Source organism: Ailuropoda melanoleuca, chromosome X (genome assembly GCF_002007445.2).
Source record: "Ailuropoda melanoleuca isolate Jingjing chromosome X, ASM200744v2, whole genome shotgun sequence".
NCBI classification, from domain to species: Eukaryota; Metazoa; Chordata; class Mammalia; order Carnivora; family Ursidae; genus Ailuropoda; species Ailuropoda melanoleuca.
Genome location: NC_048238.1, coordinates 86,772,391 through 86,786,354, shown reverse-complemented (window position 1 = coordinate 86,786,354; position 13,964 = coordinate 86,772,391). Strand labels below are relative to the sequence as shown.

Genomic DNA, 13,964 nt, shown 5'->3' with positions numbered 1-13,964 from the left:
AATGAGAAAGGTCCCTGAGGAGGATGTATGAGGCAGCCATTTTCATTTCAGGGAGAAAACTGGAATGGATGGAGGTGGGAAAAGAAAGATGAAGAAAGAAGAAGAAGATGAAGAAGAGATGAAGGAAGGCCAGTGGGTGTGCTTGGCTATGTATTACGTGTATAATTAGGAGACTTCGGGGAGCAGAGAAAAGCAAAGAAGAATGGGGTCCCTCTTTTTTTTTAATATATAAGGGCCTTACCACGTGCCCGGGGGAAGAAGATGAAGAGGCATAGGTCTTAGAAACACTTTGACTTTACATTCTATGATGAATGAACTCATATGCAAAAATCAGCTGTGGGGTTTCTAATTCCTTTTATTCCACCAGCACGTATGTACCTTGTCTTTACCATTTTACATTTGTTGAGATATGATGCTCTCTCATTTGATTTACATTGCTAGGGGCTGTTACAAAATTTAAAAAGGAAAGAAAGAAAGAGAACTTTTGTTTCTTCCAATAGTGCTTAGTATAGTACTCTAATAAAAGCACTCATGTGAGGTTAACCTCAGAACAGTTGATTGGCCCTTGTCTTGGAAGCGTTCCATGTAAATTATAATGTCTGTTCCAGAGGTCTGGTCCCTTTGCCTTCCTTCTTCTTCATGAGTTACCTCGTAATTATGCAGTGATTTCTTAGATAGGTAAGCAATTATTTATCCATTCCAAGAGATCCCATTCTGTGTGGCCCTTGTTTCTCTAACATGGGGATATGGGCTCAGATACCCTTAGACATCCAGGTAAATAACACCTGCCAATTCCTTTATGTGTCTTTGTGTTTAAAGATTCTGAAAGACTTCTCGTTTAGTCCACCTGTAGACACAGGCTGGTAAATAAATGGCGCCTTGCTTTGGTTCAAGGGGTTTCCAGTGTCGTTGTACTATCTCCTATCTAGTATCAGCACATCATATAATTTGAATGTCATGGAGACACAGACCTAAGTGTGAAGTATAGAACCATTACCATGTGGTGCTGGAAGAAGGTTTAGCTCTCAGCTTGTAACCATGCTTCTGAAAGCAGGTCTCTAGAAGAACTTTGGAACTCTAAGCATAGAGAATCTTTCTTAGACAAACTCTAGTGTTGAAAAGGAATTGACCAGGGGTGCCTGGGTGGCTCAGTCAGTTAAGCGTCTGACTCTTGATTTCAGCTCAGGTCATGATCTCCCCGGTTGTGAGATGGAGCCCCGCATCGGGCTCCGTGCTCAGCATGAAGTCGGCTTGAGAGTCTTTCTCCCTCTGCCCCTCCCCCCACTCTCTCTCTCTCTCTCTCTCCCTTTCTCTCTCTCAAAATAAATAAATAAAATCTTAAAAAAAAAAAAGGAATTGACCAAACGTAGTGCTTGTGGGTGTGTTGTGGTCGTGGGCATGGAAAGGAGAAAATTGAGTAATTTATTTCCCTATCACTGCCCCCCAGGTCCATAATTTATCTGAACCATATCCCCTGCCCATCTTCTTCTTTGGACTTCGGATAGGGTAAAAAGGAGTGTCTATGAAATAAAGCAGAAGGTATGAAAGTATCAGGAAGATTCCCTGAAGTAGCTTGTACTCACCCCTGAGGGATAGAAGTAAGATAAAAATCTTCTGGGAGTGATGGGCATGCCCCTCCTGTCCTAGTTCTACCAGATACGTAACTTTCCATAGCATCTAAGCTTGTCAGGAAGAGAGTCTACTACTGCGAAAAACACCCTCCCTAACCTGCCTCACCAACCACCGATCATGATAGGTGACTGCAAGAGCTACATTTACGCCGAAGGAGCCCCGAGTGCTCAGAAAAACCTACTCTTCGGAGATAAACTGGGTATTTTGACAGGGGCATTGATGTTTTAGCGTTAGAGATATAGGGGAGTAGGAGCAGGCTCGCCCCTAACGTTTTTGGAGCCCACAGCAGGAATACAAATGGAGGACCACATACCCTATATTTAAAGGTTACAATGTCCCAAAACAAGGTATGCCTTGGCCTGGCCTGTGTATCTACCTGTTAACCCAAATAAAGAGGTAAACTGAGGCAAGCTCGAATGACCAGAAATTGAGTTTGTGAAAGAAGAGCAGAGGAAGGGCAATTCCAGGAAATGCAAACTGTAGCACGCTCCAGGCGAGTCGGTCTAGGGTGCGGGGTGGGCCGTATTTATGGGTAAGGAGAGCAAAGAGTGGGGAAGTCTGGTCAGGGCCCAAGCAATGAGTTCATTGGCTTGAGGATGAAAAGAGATTCTTGATGGATGTTCGTTGTTCAAGAGAAAGGTTCTGGTTTTCTGTGAAGTCAGGCATTTACGGGAAATCAGGCCTCTCCGTTCTTAAGTTTCATTTTCCCGAAGGCGCATGCGTGGGATTCTCCATCTCAGATCCTCTAGTTCCGTTTTGGATTGAAATTCTTTCCCGCGCCCGGAGCTCTGCAGGCCACGCCCTTGAACTAGATCCAGCTGCTCAAGGACGCAGGCTCTCCCGCAGGCCCGCGCTGCTCCTGGGAGGTCGGCACGCGCCGCCGGGGCAGGGCAGGGTGCGTTGGAAGCTGAGCCCTGGCCTCAGAACTCCTGCCTGTGACTGGACCCACCTGAAGCCAGGATGGGGTGGACCTGTCAAGTTCTCCAAGAAGCCGAGGACAGCAAGTTGCCAGACCCAAGGCCCACTTTTCTGACTTGGAGTTGCCAAGCAATTCTACAACGTCTTCCAAGACTACATCTTTCAAGTCGTGCGGAGGGAGGGAGCACAGTTATCTGGAGAAACGTATCTGCCGAGATTCTTCACTTAGGTTGATTTGGGGAAATTAGCCATTTTCCTTTTGTCTCCCATGGCGTAAGTTACCAGTTTCTCCTTCACTTCCCCTGTCCTTCCCTGACTCCCTCTTACCCCCATGTGACTCTGCTCTGATCTGGGGAGCCCAGTTTGGCTTATGTGTCCCTCTCCCTTTTTTCCCTGATGCTCAACCAGCTAGTAACTGTTCAAATACTCTCAACACCAAAAAGGCAAAAAAAGTCTGTGTGTTTTAGTGTTTGTGGTATGAGGAGCCCTCTAAAGCACAGAGCTCAAGGCAGTGGCTTCCTCTCACCTGGGTTTAAAGGGTGATATTGGGTGGGAGTGAGGAATGTTTCCCTTGGAGGCCTGGTGCTCAAAGCTAGCAGCCCAGAAAAGCTCAGCACCCACCCCAAACACTTATCCTGTGGACATCATGCTTTCCCAGGGCCAGTTTTATTTTATGTTGTTTTTCTGGGGTTAATGAAGGGAAGAGGAGCCACGCCTTCCAGACTTTTCCAGCTACATTCAGGCTATTCCCTAGCAAAAGAAGGAGGAAATGGGCAACATCTATGGCAGTTGGGGTAATATAATGGAGATTGTGGTTCTTTACCTGAGAAGACTTGCACGCAGATGGGAATGCTAGTTGTACTTATGTATCACTCTGATACAGAAACTCTCACAATTTATTCCTACTCTTGTGGGGCCCATTGCATAGATTGTTTTGGCGCCATAAGTTAATGAACTTGCTCATCATAAATGAGCTTTTCACCAAAGGGTAGGTTTAAGGGGCATATTTCCAATTCCGTGCATTAATGGAATATGGATCTCGTCAATTGGAAAAAATATCTGTGAAATGCTTATTGTTTATCAGTGCTTGTTGTGAACAAAGCTGTTCTAGGCTTCATCAGGATGCTTATCTCTTATAACCTCTGGTTGAATCTACTCTGCTTGAAAACCTCAGTTAGACCCAAGGCTGGTGAATGCAGTGATTCACGACATTTGGAGTCAGACCCCCGGGTTCCAATTCTGGCTCCACCAGTTATTAGCTGTATGACCTGTATGTCTCAATTTCCACACCTGTAAAATGGTGATAATATCCCCATCTACCTTATAGGGCTAATAGAAGGATTAACTCACATGAGATATCCACACACATTGATTAAAGCGGTATCTGGAACTTTGTAACCACTGAATACCTATTTGTTATTTAAAATGCCCAGTTGTCATAGGTGGCTCAAGGTTTTAATGCTTTTAATTATTTTAAGTGATGCTGAAAAATCTGGTTAATTCTCAGATGGTCCTTGAGCTTATCAATCACTATGTGTGACCCAATGTTACACTGGAGAGAAAAACAGAGAGTCGTCTAACACGATAAACTCATATTAGACCTGAGGCTAGTTCAGGTCTTAAACTCTCTTCTTATGTTAAGACCTTAGATTGAACTGATATCTCAGAAAATCCACGAAGACATTGTTCTTGACCAACAGTCCCTCAATAACTAATTTTCACCAGCATGAAAACTTCCCCTCGTGGGCGAATAGCTACGGTTACCGGTCATTGAGTGCCTGCTGGGTGCCAAGCACTGTGCCAGGTGCTCTCCACAGAGCTTATCTGATCCTCACAGCACATGAGGATCACATGAAAAGAAGGGAGTGGAATGGTCTTTCAAGATGAGAAAGTTGAGCCTCAAAGAAATTAAGTCACTTTTTTCAAAGTCATGCAAAAAAGAATAGAGCTAGGATTTGAAGTCATATCTATTTGATTCCCAGGCTGGTGTTTATTCAACTCTACCACAAACAAAATCTTCCAAGAAGAAGGGAGGCTAATGCAAACTGTCTCATGGACTCGTAAGTCAGCTAAATGTTTTACCAGGAACGTTGAGAATAAGGGCTGGGGCAAAGGGGGAGCAAACGGGAGGAACTGGATGGTACCACTCTGTGCTGAGTGGAGGGTGAGGCCGGGAGCAGGCATAAGGCTGTGTAACATTTTTAATACACTTGACCTAGGTCTAGGCACCAGGAACAGTGCTCTAGTGACCCCAATTGCTACACATACTTCGGAGAGAGCACTGTCTCTTTTGTGTGAGACTTTAGAAGGGCCCCTAATAGTGTTCATCTTGCTTGAATTGTTGCCTTTAGAGACCTGACTTACTAACTTGGATGTTTCATTCTTAAAATGACTGTCTTTGAAGTGACAGAGTTCTCAAATGAAAGGAGCCTGAAGGATTGACCTGTTTCAGGATTCTGTCCTTAAGAAGTGTTCCTTTCACATCATCCACAACGAGATGATTTTAGCCTGAAATATTTCCAGGGGAAATCATATATTCTGTATTTTTCCTGAGATTAGCACATTGCCGCATGTTGGTTTGGGCCCCGCCAAGTCTGCATATGCCATAATTCAGGCAAGGGCTGGGCTGAGATTTCCCTTTGAATTGTCTAAGGAAAAAATAAAAACATGGTAAAGCCCGAAGGGGGATGTTTAGATGTCTTTAAAGAGACAACCTTTTAGATATCCAGTGGGGAGGCAATTACCCTTATCTGTTCATTAAAATAAATCTTCTTTAAGGATATTTACTTGTCAACAGACAGGATTAACTCAGAATATCTGTCTCTTCTCAAAAACAATCTTAAAACTATTCTAGATTTGACTTTTCGCTGCTTCGGAATGGCCTCACCTGCATATAGCCTCAACTGCTGAGCTCTTACTTTCTTCCAGTGTCCTCTCTCCTTGTCATGAGTCCTTTCGAATGCTGACTCTGTCTAGTCCTGGTTAAGCTCGTTTGCTCTGGTCCTGTCCTCAGGCAGGCAGAGTGGCTTGGCCAGTGCCCTCTTTGTGATAACTCTTTATACTGGAGGATGGTGATGAAACTGCCTCTTTGTGTATTTCACCAGCCCTAAAGACCCCAGTCCCACATAGCTTTCCTCGCAGGGCCTATTTTCTAATGCTTTGATCCTTTTTTCCTGCTCTTCTCCGGATCTTCTCCAATTGCTTTGCAAGTGTTTTACAACATAACCTGATGAGTAAGCCTAATCTGGGGTTTGGCTTCAGCTAAATATTTAATTAATGCCTTAGAAATAAGGAAGGTGGGTCAGTGTAGGGGCAAGAGCACTGGACTAGGAGTCAGAAGACCTGAGTTTTGTCCCTGCTTTGCCACTTACTAGGCTTGAGCGGAGCACCACATTTGGACAAACCATTGGAGTGTCTCTGAGTGTCCATTTATCATCTGTAAATTTGGGATAAACACATCTGCCCTTCCTGCCTCCCACAGCGAGGCTCAAATGAGATAATGTCTGTGAAAACGTGTCCTGTAGCACCAAAGCACTAGCCAAACACTATGTGTCAGACACCTTCTAAAAGTTTTGCCTGTATCTAGTCATTAATGGGCAGTTATCGCCCATTTTACAAGCAGGAAATGGAGGCACAGAGAGTTGAGTAACTTGCCCCAGGTCACACAGCAAGTGACAGGATCCACTCTGACTGGCTCCAAAGTCCAGATTCTGAAACTCTCCACTCTGTTGCCTCCGCAAATAAACTTTAAATGTCCGACAGAGCCATATCATGTTATGGGGCCTGCCTTTCGAAAGCAGTCCGCAGGTAGGTATATGCTATGGGGATGGAGGATCTAGTCTGTCACGGGTAGGTAAGGCCACGAGAGGTCACCTTTTCAAAAGCGACAGTTTAGATTGGCCATGGCGTTAAGGCAGCTGTCCGCCAACGGGGAGGGCCTCGTGAGCACGATGCAGGAACAGGAATGCTGTACCAGGTCAGGTCAGGGGTTCATTCAGCCATCACACCTACATCTTCCTGTACAAAGTGCTCTTAGTTTTTAGATTCAAAATCTACAGGTTCTAAATGTTCTCTGGGAACCCTGACTATCTTTCATAGTTTCTTTCATCTGTCCNAAGTGCTCTTAGTTTTTAGATTCAAAATCTACAGGTTCTAAATGTTCTCTGGGAACCCTGACTATCTTTCATGGTTTCTTTCATCTGTCTCTAGCTTTTTTTTTTTTTAAAGATTTTATTTATTTATTCAACAGAGATAGAGACAGCCAGCGAGAGAGGGAACACAAGCAGGTGGAGTGGGAGAGGAAGAAGCAGGCTCATAGCGAGGAGCCTGATGTGGGGCTCGATCATAACGCCGGGATCACGCCCTGAGCCGAAGGCAGACGCTTAACCGCTGTGCCACCCAGGCGCCCCTCTAGCTTTTTTTTCTATGTTAATTCTTAGAGCTGTAAGTTTGGAATACTTCCCTTAGAGTTGAACTGTTAAAGAGCGGTATTAGTACCTCCTTTGAGTGTTTTTTTTTTTTTCTGCTGTAGTCTGAGAGTCCGAAAGAGTTCAAAAAATAGTTTGGAGAGAAATGTTAGAAGAATTCGTATTTACCCTCTAAGCGTTTGAACATTTGCAGGGAAATTAGAACCTATATCATGAAATGGGGAGGTTATGCTATATAACACTATATCAAAGACCGTTTATATTGGAAAAATTGCACGATGTTGACGTCTTTTCATTCACACCCATGGGATATGGAGTACAGTATGAACTTCTTGCCAAAATCAAATCTGCAGGGAATAGCGTGATAGTGGTGTAACGGGTCATGAAGTATCATTTTGTGGGAGACTATAGAGATTTCCTTTTATGAAAATATCGCAATCAAAGTTGAAAACACCTTTGTAGGATAGGGGCAACTTTTAGAAGAACATGATACTGATTGAATTATAAATGTCCTCATTCTGACCAGGATCTGTACAGTGAATCAGGATAAATTTGTCAAAAGAATGCTTAGGAACCAACGAGAAAAGCGACATCTCTGTATCTTAGCATTCAATTCATTTTTTTAAATGTTTCCTCTAAAGAAACATCATGTTGAATTTGTTGCTTAATTTAAATAATTTGTTTAATGAGAAATCTATTTTTATATAAAAAATAAATTATGGCAAATTTATGATATCATCAGAATAGGTTTGAGCAGAGAGCCACCACCTTAAAGCTTTAGAAAATGTGTCCTTTAATAATCTTATCATGTGGCCGCAGGCACTTTTTTGCCTCTCGAGGGAAGCATTGCAAAATCACAGCAGAACTTACTGAAAATGCGCTGCTTCAATATCCATCCATCCGTCCATCCATCCACCCGTCCGTCCACCCATCTGTCCAACACTACATGCCGGGTACTCGGCTGGACACTGGAGATATAGCTGTGAACAAGACAAACGTGGCCCCTACCTCATAGTACTTATGGCCTCGTAGAAATTCCTTAAATGGCAGAGAAAAGAATCATGAGTTGGTAGTTCTATACAGTTCTTTGAAAGAGGAGAAAAGGATAAGTGAAATGAACTCTTTAGCCTTATCTGGATGTTGCTAAAACTTTTCTTTGAACAATGTTCCCTGAAAAATTGTATAGAAAGTATTTTGAGGGATACTGTGAATGTACATATAGAAGAAAGAAAGACAGAAAGCGATACATGAAAAGAGAGAACAGGGCTTTTGAATTACGTTGGTTTAGTTTTCTTGAAGGCGTTAGGTAATAATGACTATATTTTTCTATAGCAGTTTATGTCTCTCGGAGCAATTATACCAACCATGTGAGGTACAGTTTTATTTTCCCCATGATGTAGATGAGAAGACTGAGGCATAGATATTGTAAGCGCCCAAGACCCCACAGCTACGTAAAATTCAGAGCTCTGCCCCCCGAGTTTTCTATTACATCACGCTGAAAAATCCCAGCCTCCGGTGTAAGACCCTATAAAGCCCGGAACACTTCACCGAGTGCGACATATTCAAGAAGCCAGAGTTTCCGATACAAAAGAAAGAAAACAAAGTACAACAAGGAAGATGTTCCTGTGCTTTTGGCTATTAAATAGGTCACCCACTAAAAGGCTATTTTGGTATAAAATTTTAGAGGGCATGTAGTACATACAGCAGCATCACTGACCTGATTCTTCACTTTCAAGATCTAAGAAAATCAAAGCCTTTTTTTTTTTTAAGAAGGGAGGGGTGGATCATTTGGGTAGCTCGAGAGGACGTTAGTTGGGAAATTTGATCTAGCCAGGCTATGCTCCAGATTTCCTGTGAGACGCCGTTCAGTAGAGGTGACGTCGTTCTCAGGAAGGGGACGGCTCTGTATCTCCACGATGCAGGCTCAGTGATTTCTCTCTTCCTTCCTCTCTTCGTTTCTCCTTCTCTCTCCGTCCCTTCTCCCTCCTTCTTTCCCCTCCTCTTCCCTTCCCTTCCCTATTTTTGTTTTGCATTCTCTTCTTATGGGGGCATATCTGGCAAATTGTTAATATTTAATTTGCTATAAAACAGCTCTCCCAGGCAATGGCCGCTCACTATAATTTCAATCTCCAGAGCTGTTCCGGCCCCCAGGTACACTGGGATCGAATTAGAATGGAAATGTTTCCCCTACAGTTTTGTTTATGGCAGCATAGGCACTCTGTTATTAACTGGAAAATTGAGACTTCTAAGGAAAATAATAAACTTTCACCACATTTCAATTTGACTCTTTACTCCAAACACAGTATCCATCTGGCTTAGGGTGAAACATTTCTTCTAATATTTTTTAGTCTTAAATTTAAATATCCTAGCTTAATAATGAATACATTTGGGCCCATTGAATTGTATTTTTCCCCCAGTCTAATTCTTTTTCAATTTGTTCACATTTTAAAAGCAATAAACACTTTTTCTCAAGTATGCCATCTTACTTACAAAAGGGTCTAAATTACATATACACATTCTCTCTGTCTCTCTCTGGAACCGGAGGGCTGTTCTGCAAAGAGACCACAAATTCAAACCTAGGGAAGACTGCCTTGACACTCTGCAACTGTGCCCCTGAAACAAAACCCTTTCCTTCTGCCCGGCCGAATCCCTTGTCTATTCCGTGCTGGGAGGAAGGTATGGAAAAGGAAGGGGATTATTTTGAAGCAGTCAGCGATCTAGGAAACAGAGGTGTGGAAGGGTGTGTTTATCTGATAGGTAGCATTAAATTGCAGAGACTTCCAGATTAATCATGTTACGCAATTTTCAACAGCTTAGATTTTCTTTTCTTTTTTTCCCCTGCAGCCACGAGGGAGGAAAAAAGATTAGAGAAACTATCAAAAACTGTTGGCCCATTTAGTCTGTTGGCTACTTCATTGATTAGCAGATATGGGAGCTGCCGGAGGTTGATGATTTAACACGTTGGCTGGGGGTGGAATAAATCTCAAACGTACCTGTTCCAAAATTGTGTTAATCCTTTCGACTTCACAGTCAATCAGGTATCGCTTTTCCTGCCTCCTGTCCATTTCTTCAATGATGCGCCGGAATTCTTGGACATCCTTTATGTTGCCCACAGACCTGGCTGTCACTTGCCAGTTGTTTTGCACTGCTGCTTCCATAATCGCTTGGAGAATGGAAAATCCTGAAAGAAGGAAGAATAGCGATGATGATGTTTTTCATTTTAAACTCTTCCTGTAGGTATTAAAGGTTCCATTGTGTTTTTATTACAGTCCGTTGGGTCCCTTCGAATCTTACCCACTGTGGAAAGCAGGCTTACTCTTGACCCCAGACTTAACCATCCAGAGAGTCGGCATCTCTATCTTGCTTTATTTTTTTAAAGATTTTGTTTATTTGGGAGAGAGAGAGAGGGAGAGAATGAGCAGGGGAGGAGGGGCAGAGGGATAGGGAGAAGCAGACTCCCCACTGAGCAGGGAACCCGATGTGGGGCTTGATCTCAGGACCCTGAGATCATGACCTGAGCCAAAGGCAGGCGCTTGACGGAATGAGCCACCCAGGCGCCCTCTATCTTGCTTTAAAGGAAGATTCTACAACTTGGGGGTACCAGGCTGGTCTTTTATCAAGCCCAGACTCAAGCAATCCTGGCTGAATTGTAGTACTTAACCGTTTTGATTGACATGCATCATCAAAATGTCTCTGGAATGAATGCCAAGGCTTTTCCCTTGTTTCTGGCCTCAATATTTCCTGATGGAGCTCATGTCTTTCATCTTCCACTAAATATTCTTCAGAACAAGACACAGCTTCGGTAGAGATAGAACCTTATTATAACATGGCTGATTCTTACATGGATATGACTATCCAACAAGATACATTATGTCTCCCAAGTAAAAGAACTAAGAAAACCTGACAAAGACAGTTTCTAACAAAGATATCATACTGGTCCTTTGATCCTAGCATTATGAGAAAGTTCGATCATGTTAAGTCCTCCTCAGTTCTTCCCCTTTCTTCATTAAATTTACCAGGGATTCTTGGTTCCTTTTTAGTTAATTTACATGTGACAACTATTAACTACTAACACCCTGGATCTATGGTGAATGGGAAAGACGGAAAAGATGTAATGCTTGAGTTCTGGGTAACCCTTTTCGAAGTGGGGTTTGAGAAGTTGGGAAGAGCAGGATATCTTAAAGTAGGAGCCATAGAACAGCACAGGATTTTCTATGTACTGGTCTTTTAGAGAACTTACGTCTCTAATATCATGTACGTATTTTTGCTTCTGGTAGGATTCCATAACCTGAGTATAATTTCATCAAGTGTGCACATCATTTTGTTGGGATCTGGTCAAAAGCAGCTCCCTTCTTCCCATAAATTTAAATGGTTTTCCATTTATATTCAGGCAATAACTAATGGCAATGGGTAATGGGAATGATCTGCGAAGCCAGAATGATCTGTGGCATGACCATTGGGCCACTGGAGCAATAGGGGTTGGAGGAAGATCACGGTGCCCTCCGAACACATTTCAGGGCCTGTCCTGTATTGTAAGCAAGCTACGGCTGGGAATCTTCGTCACTGCACCATAGAAAATGGTATTGACATTTGGAGAGCACGCTTGAGGGAGATGGCAGCAGTGACTCAGCCGGTCATTATGACTCCTTTGTGTGCTGGGTGTATGCAGGAAGAAGATCACAAATGAGACCCAAGCACTTGGTAATTTCCAAATGAGCAATTTCAGCATAGGAGCTCAAAATTACAGATCAGAGTAAATTACCATTGCTTTAAATGTTAATTCTTACTCTTTTTAAACCAACCACGCATATTTATTTCTCAGATTTACATTTTCGTGTGGGTTTTCTGTGTGTTCTCTGCTTCAGTGGGAGTTGAGGGCACATGGTGGGCCAAAGCACAGGATTAAGAAATAAACAGGAAGAAGGAGATTAAAGTATTTGAAAATCTTTCTTAAGCAGTGTACAATAAGGTCTCATTATTTTGAATCCTACTAATTAAGAATTTATGAAATTCAGCAAGGACTAGGTTGAATTTTACTTCTGTACTATTTACGAAGAAAGTATTGGCTGAATAATAATGGAAAGGAAATTACATCAGGGAGTCTCTGATATGTTTAAACTTTTTAAAAGACCCTTTAGCAAAAGACAAGTATTTCTGTGTATTGAGTCAAGAGTCTACTTTTTTTTTTTTTAAAGATTTTATCTATTTGAGAGAGAGAGAGAGACAGAGAACACGAGCAGGGAGGAGAGGGAGAATCAGGCTCCCTGCTAAGCTGGGAGCCCCATGCGGGACTTGATCCCAGGAAACCAGGATGATAACCTGAGCCGAAGGCAGACACTCAACCAACTGAGCCACCCAGGTGGCCCATCAGAATCTATATTCTTATCATTTCTATTTGCTAGTTGTATTCCACCACTTGGGGTGACATGGACAAAAGTTTAATCCTTTTTCCGTGTGGCAGTCCACATTTTTTAATGACAGTTAATATATCTCCCCTTATTTTTCTTTTCTTCAGAATAAAGATGTCCCAATACTACAACAGTTACTTTTATAACATGATAAGTTCCCTCACTGTTCTGTCTCTCTCATGGATATTTGTCAATATTTTATTGACCTGAATAAATCAGATGTGATCTGACCAGTGTGGATGACAATGGGATTATTGCCTGCTTTGATTTTGGCTGTTATTTTGGCAGCCTAGGATTGCTAATATTTTTATCTATCTATCCATCTATTTATTTAAAATTTTTTAAAAGGATTTTATTTATTTATTTGAGAGAGAGAAAGCACCAGCTAGAAAGCACAAGCAGAGGGAGCAGCAGAGGGAGGCGGAGAAGCAGACTCCCCACTGAGCGAGGAGCCCGATGCGGGGCTTGATCCCAGGACCCTGGGATCATGACCTGAGCCAAAAGCAGATGTTCAATGACTGAGCCACCCAGGTGCCCCAGGATTGCTAATATTTTTAAATTGCCACATTATACTGTTAATCGACACCAAGCTTGGATTCAACTAAAGCATGTCAGTTCTCTCCATAAAAGCTTTGCTATGTAATGACTCACTATCCACGTTTCAACATTTGTTCCATTCCAACCTGCTTTTGTCTCCTTCTTTAATCCCTCACCCCGTACCAGTCTGTACGTCTCCCCCATTTTTACATTCGCTCAAATCTGGAAGAGGGTTTTGCACACTTATCCAGTACTCTCATTGTTACCTGCTCAAGGCAACTATACCTGTGTGTCTCTGTTTCTACTATCTATAGACCTTGGTGGATGACTCTCGTCCCCCACGAAGCTTCCCGAACTGATCTGTCATTCATTTCTCCAGAGACAGGTAGACTTAAATGCAAGGGAAATCAGTTCCAAGCAATAAAACAGCTGATCAGAAGAACTGTATGACAGGCAATTAAAAATTCCAAATAAAACTGGATAAATAAATTCTAGTATAGATGCTTGGAATGCTATGCTGCTGTTAAAAAGATGGCCCAATCTCTAGATAATAAAAGAAAGGACTTCTGCCATATATTTTTATGGAGAAAAAAAGCTGAGAATAGCACTTATACTATAATCCTATTTTTGTAAAGAACAGCCCCACCTCTTTGTATATGTATAGAAAGAATGCAAAGGAGTTGGCAGTAGTTGCCTCTGAGGTTTAGGATTACCAAGAACTTCTACTGGTACCACCCCTTACCTATGGAATGTTGACGATTTTACAGGAAGCAGGTATTATTTTCTGTAAGTACAAAAACAATAAAGATGAAAAGATATGACTCATTCTGTCCTTCTGAGTGCAAGCTCCTGGAAGACACAGGTGACAGACGAGCACAGCTCTGTATGCTGCCTGCTGCCACCAGTAAGAGGCCTCTTAATAAACACGGATTTTATAGATCTTTGTATACTTTGGTTCTTTGAATCATGTGAGTGTCTTACCTATTCAAATATTAAATAGAGAAAGCCCCTGATTTTTTAATGAGCTGGTGGTGTCTGGGGC

The 13,964-nt window shown here is 42.4% G+C and overlaps 1 protein-coding gene across 7 annotated transcripts in view; it reads right to left on the bottom strand.

The window, feature by feature from the left end:
* Positions 1 to 13,964, bottom strand: part of GRIA3 (glutamate ionotropic receptor AMPA type subunit 3) — a 267,816-nt gene that overhangs the window by 122,993 nt on the left and 130,859 nt on the right. For all 7 annotated transcript variants that reach the window (XR_004622357.1, XM_034649234.1, XM_011234226.3 and 4 more), the window contains one exon: positions 9,971 to 10,158. Coding sequence is in view for 6 of the 7 variants with exons in the window: in XM_034649234.1 (XP_034505125.1) it covers positions 9,971 to 10,158 (188 nt within the window). In the remaining variant the exon portion in view is untranslated. The remainder of the gene's footprint in view (positions 1 to 9,970; positions 10,159 to 13,964) is intronic.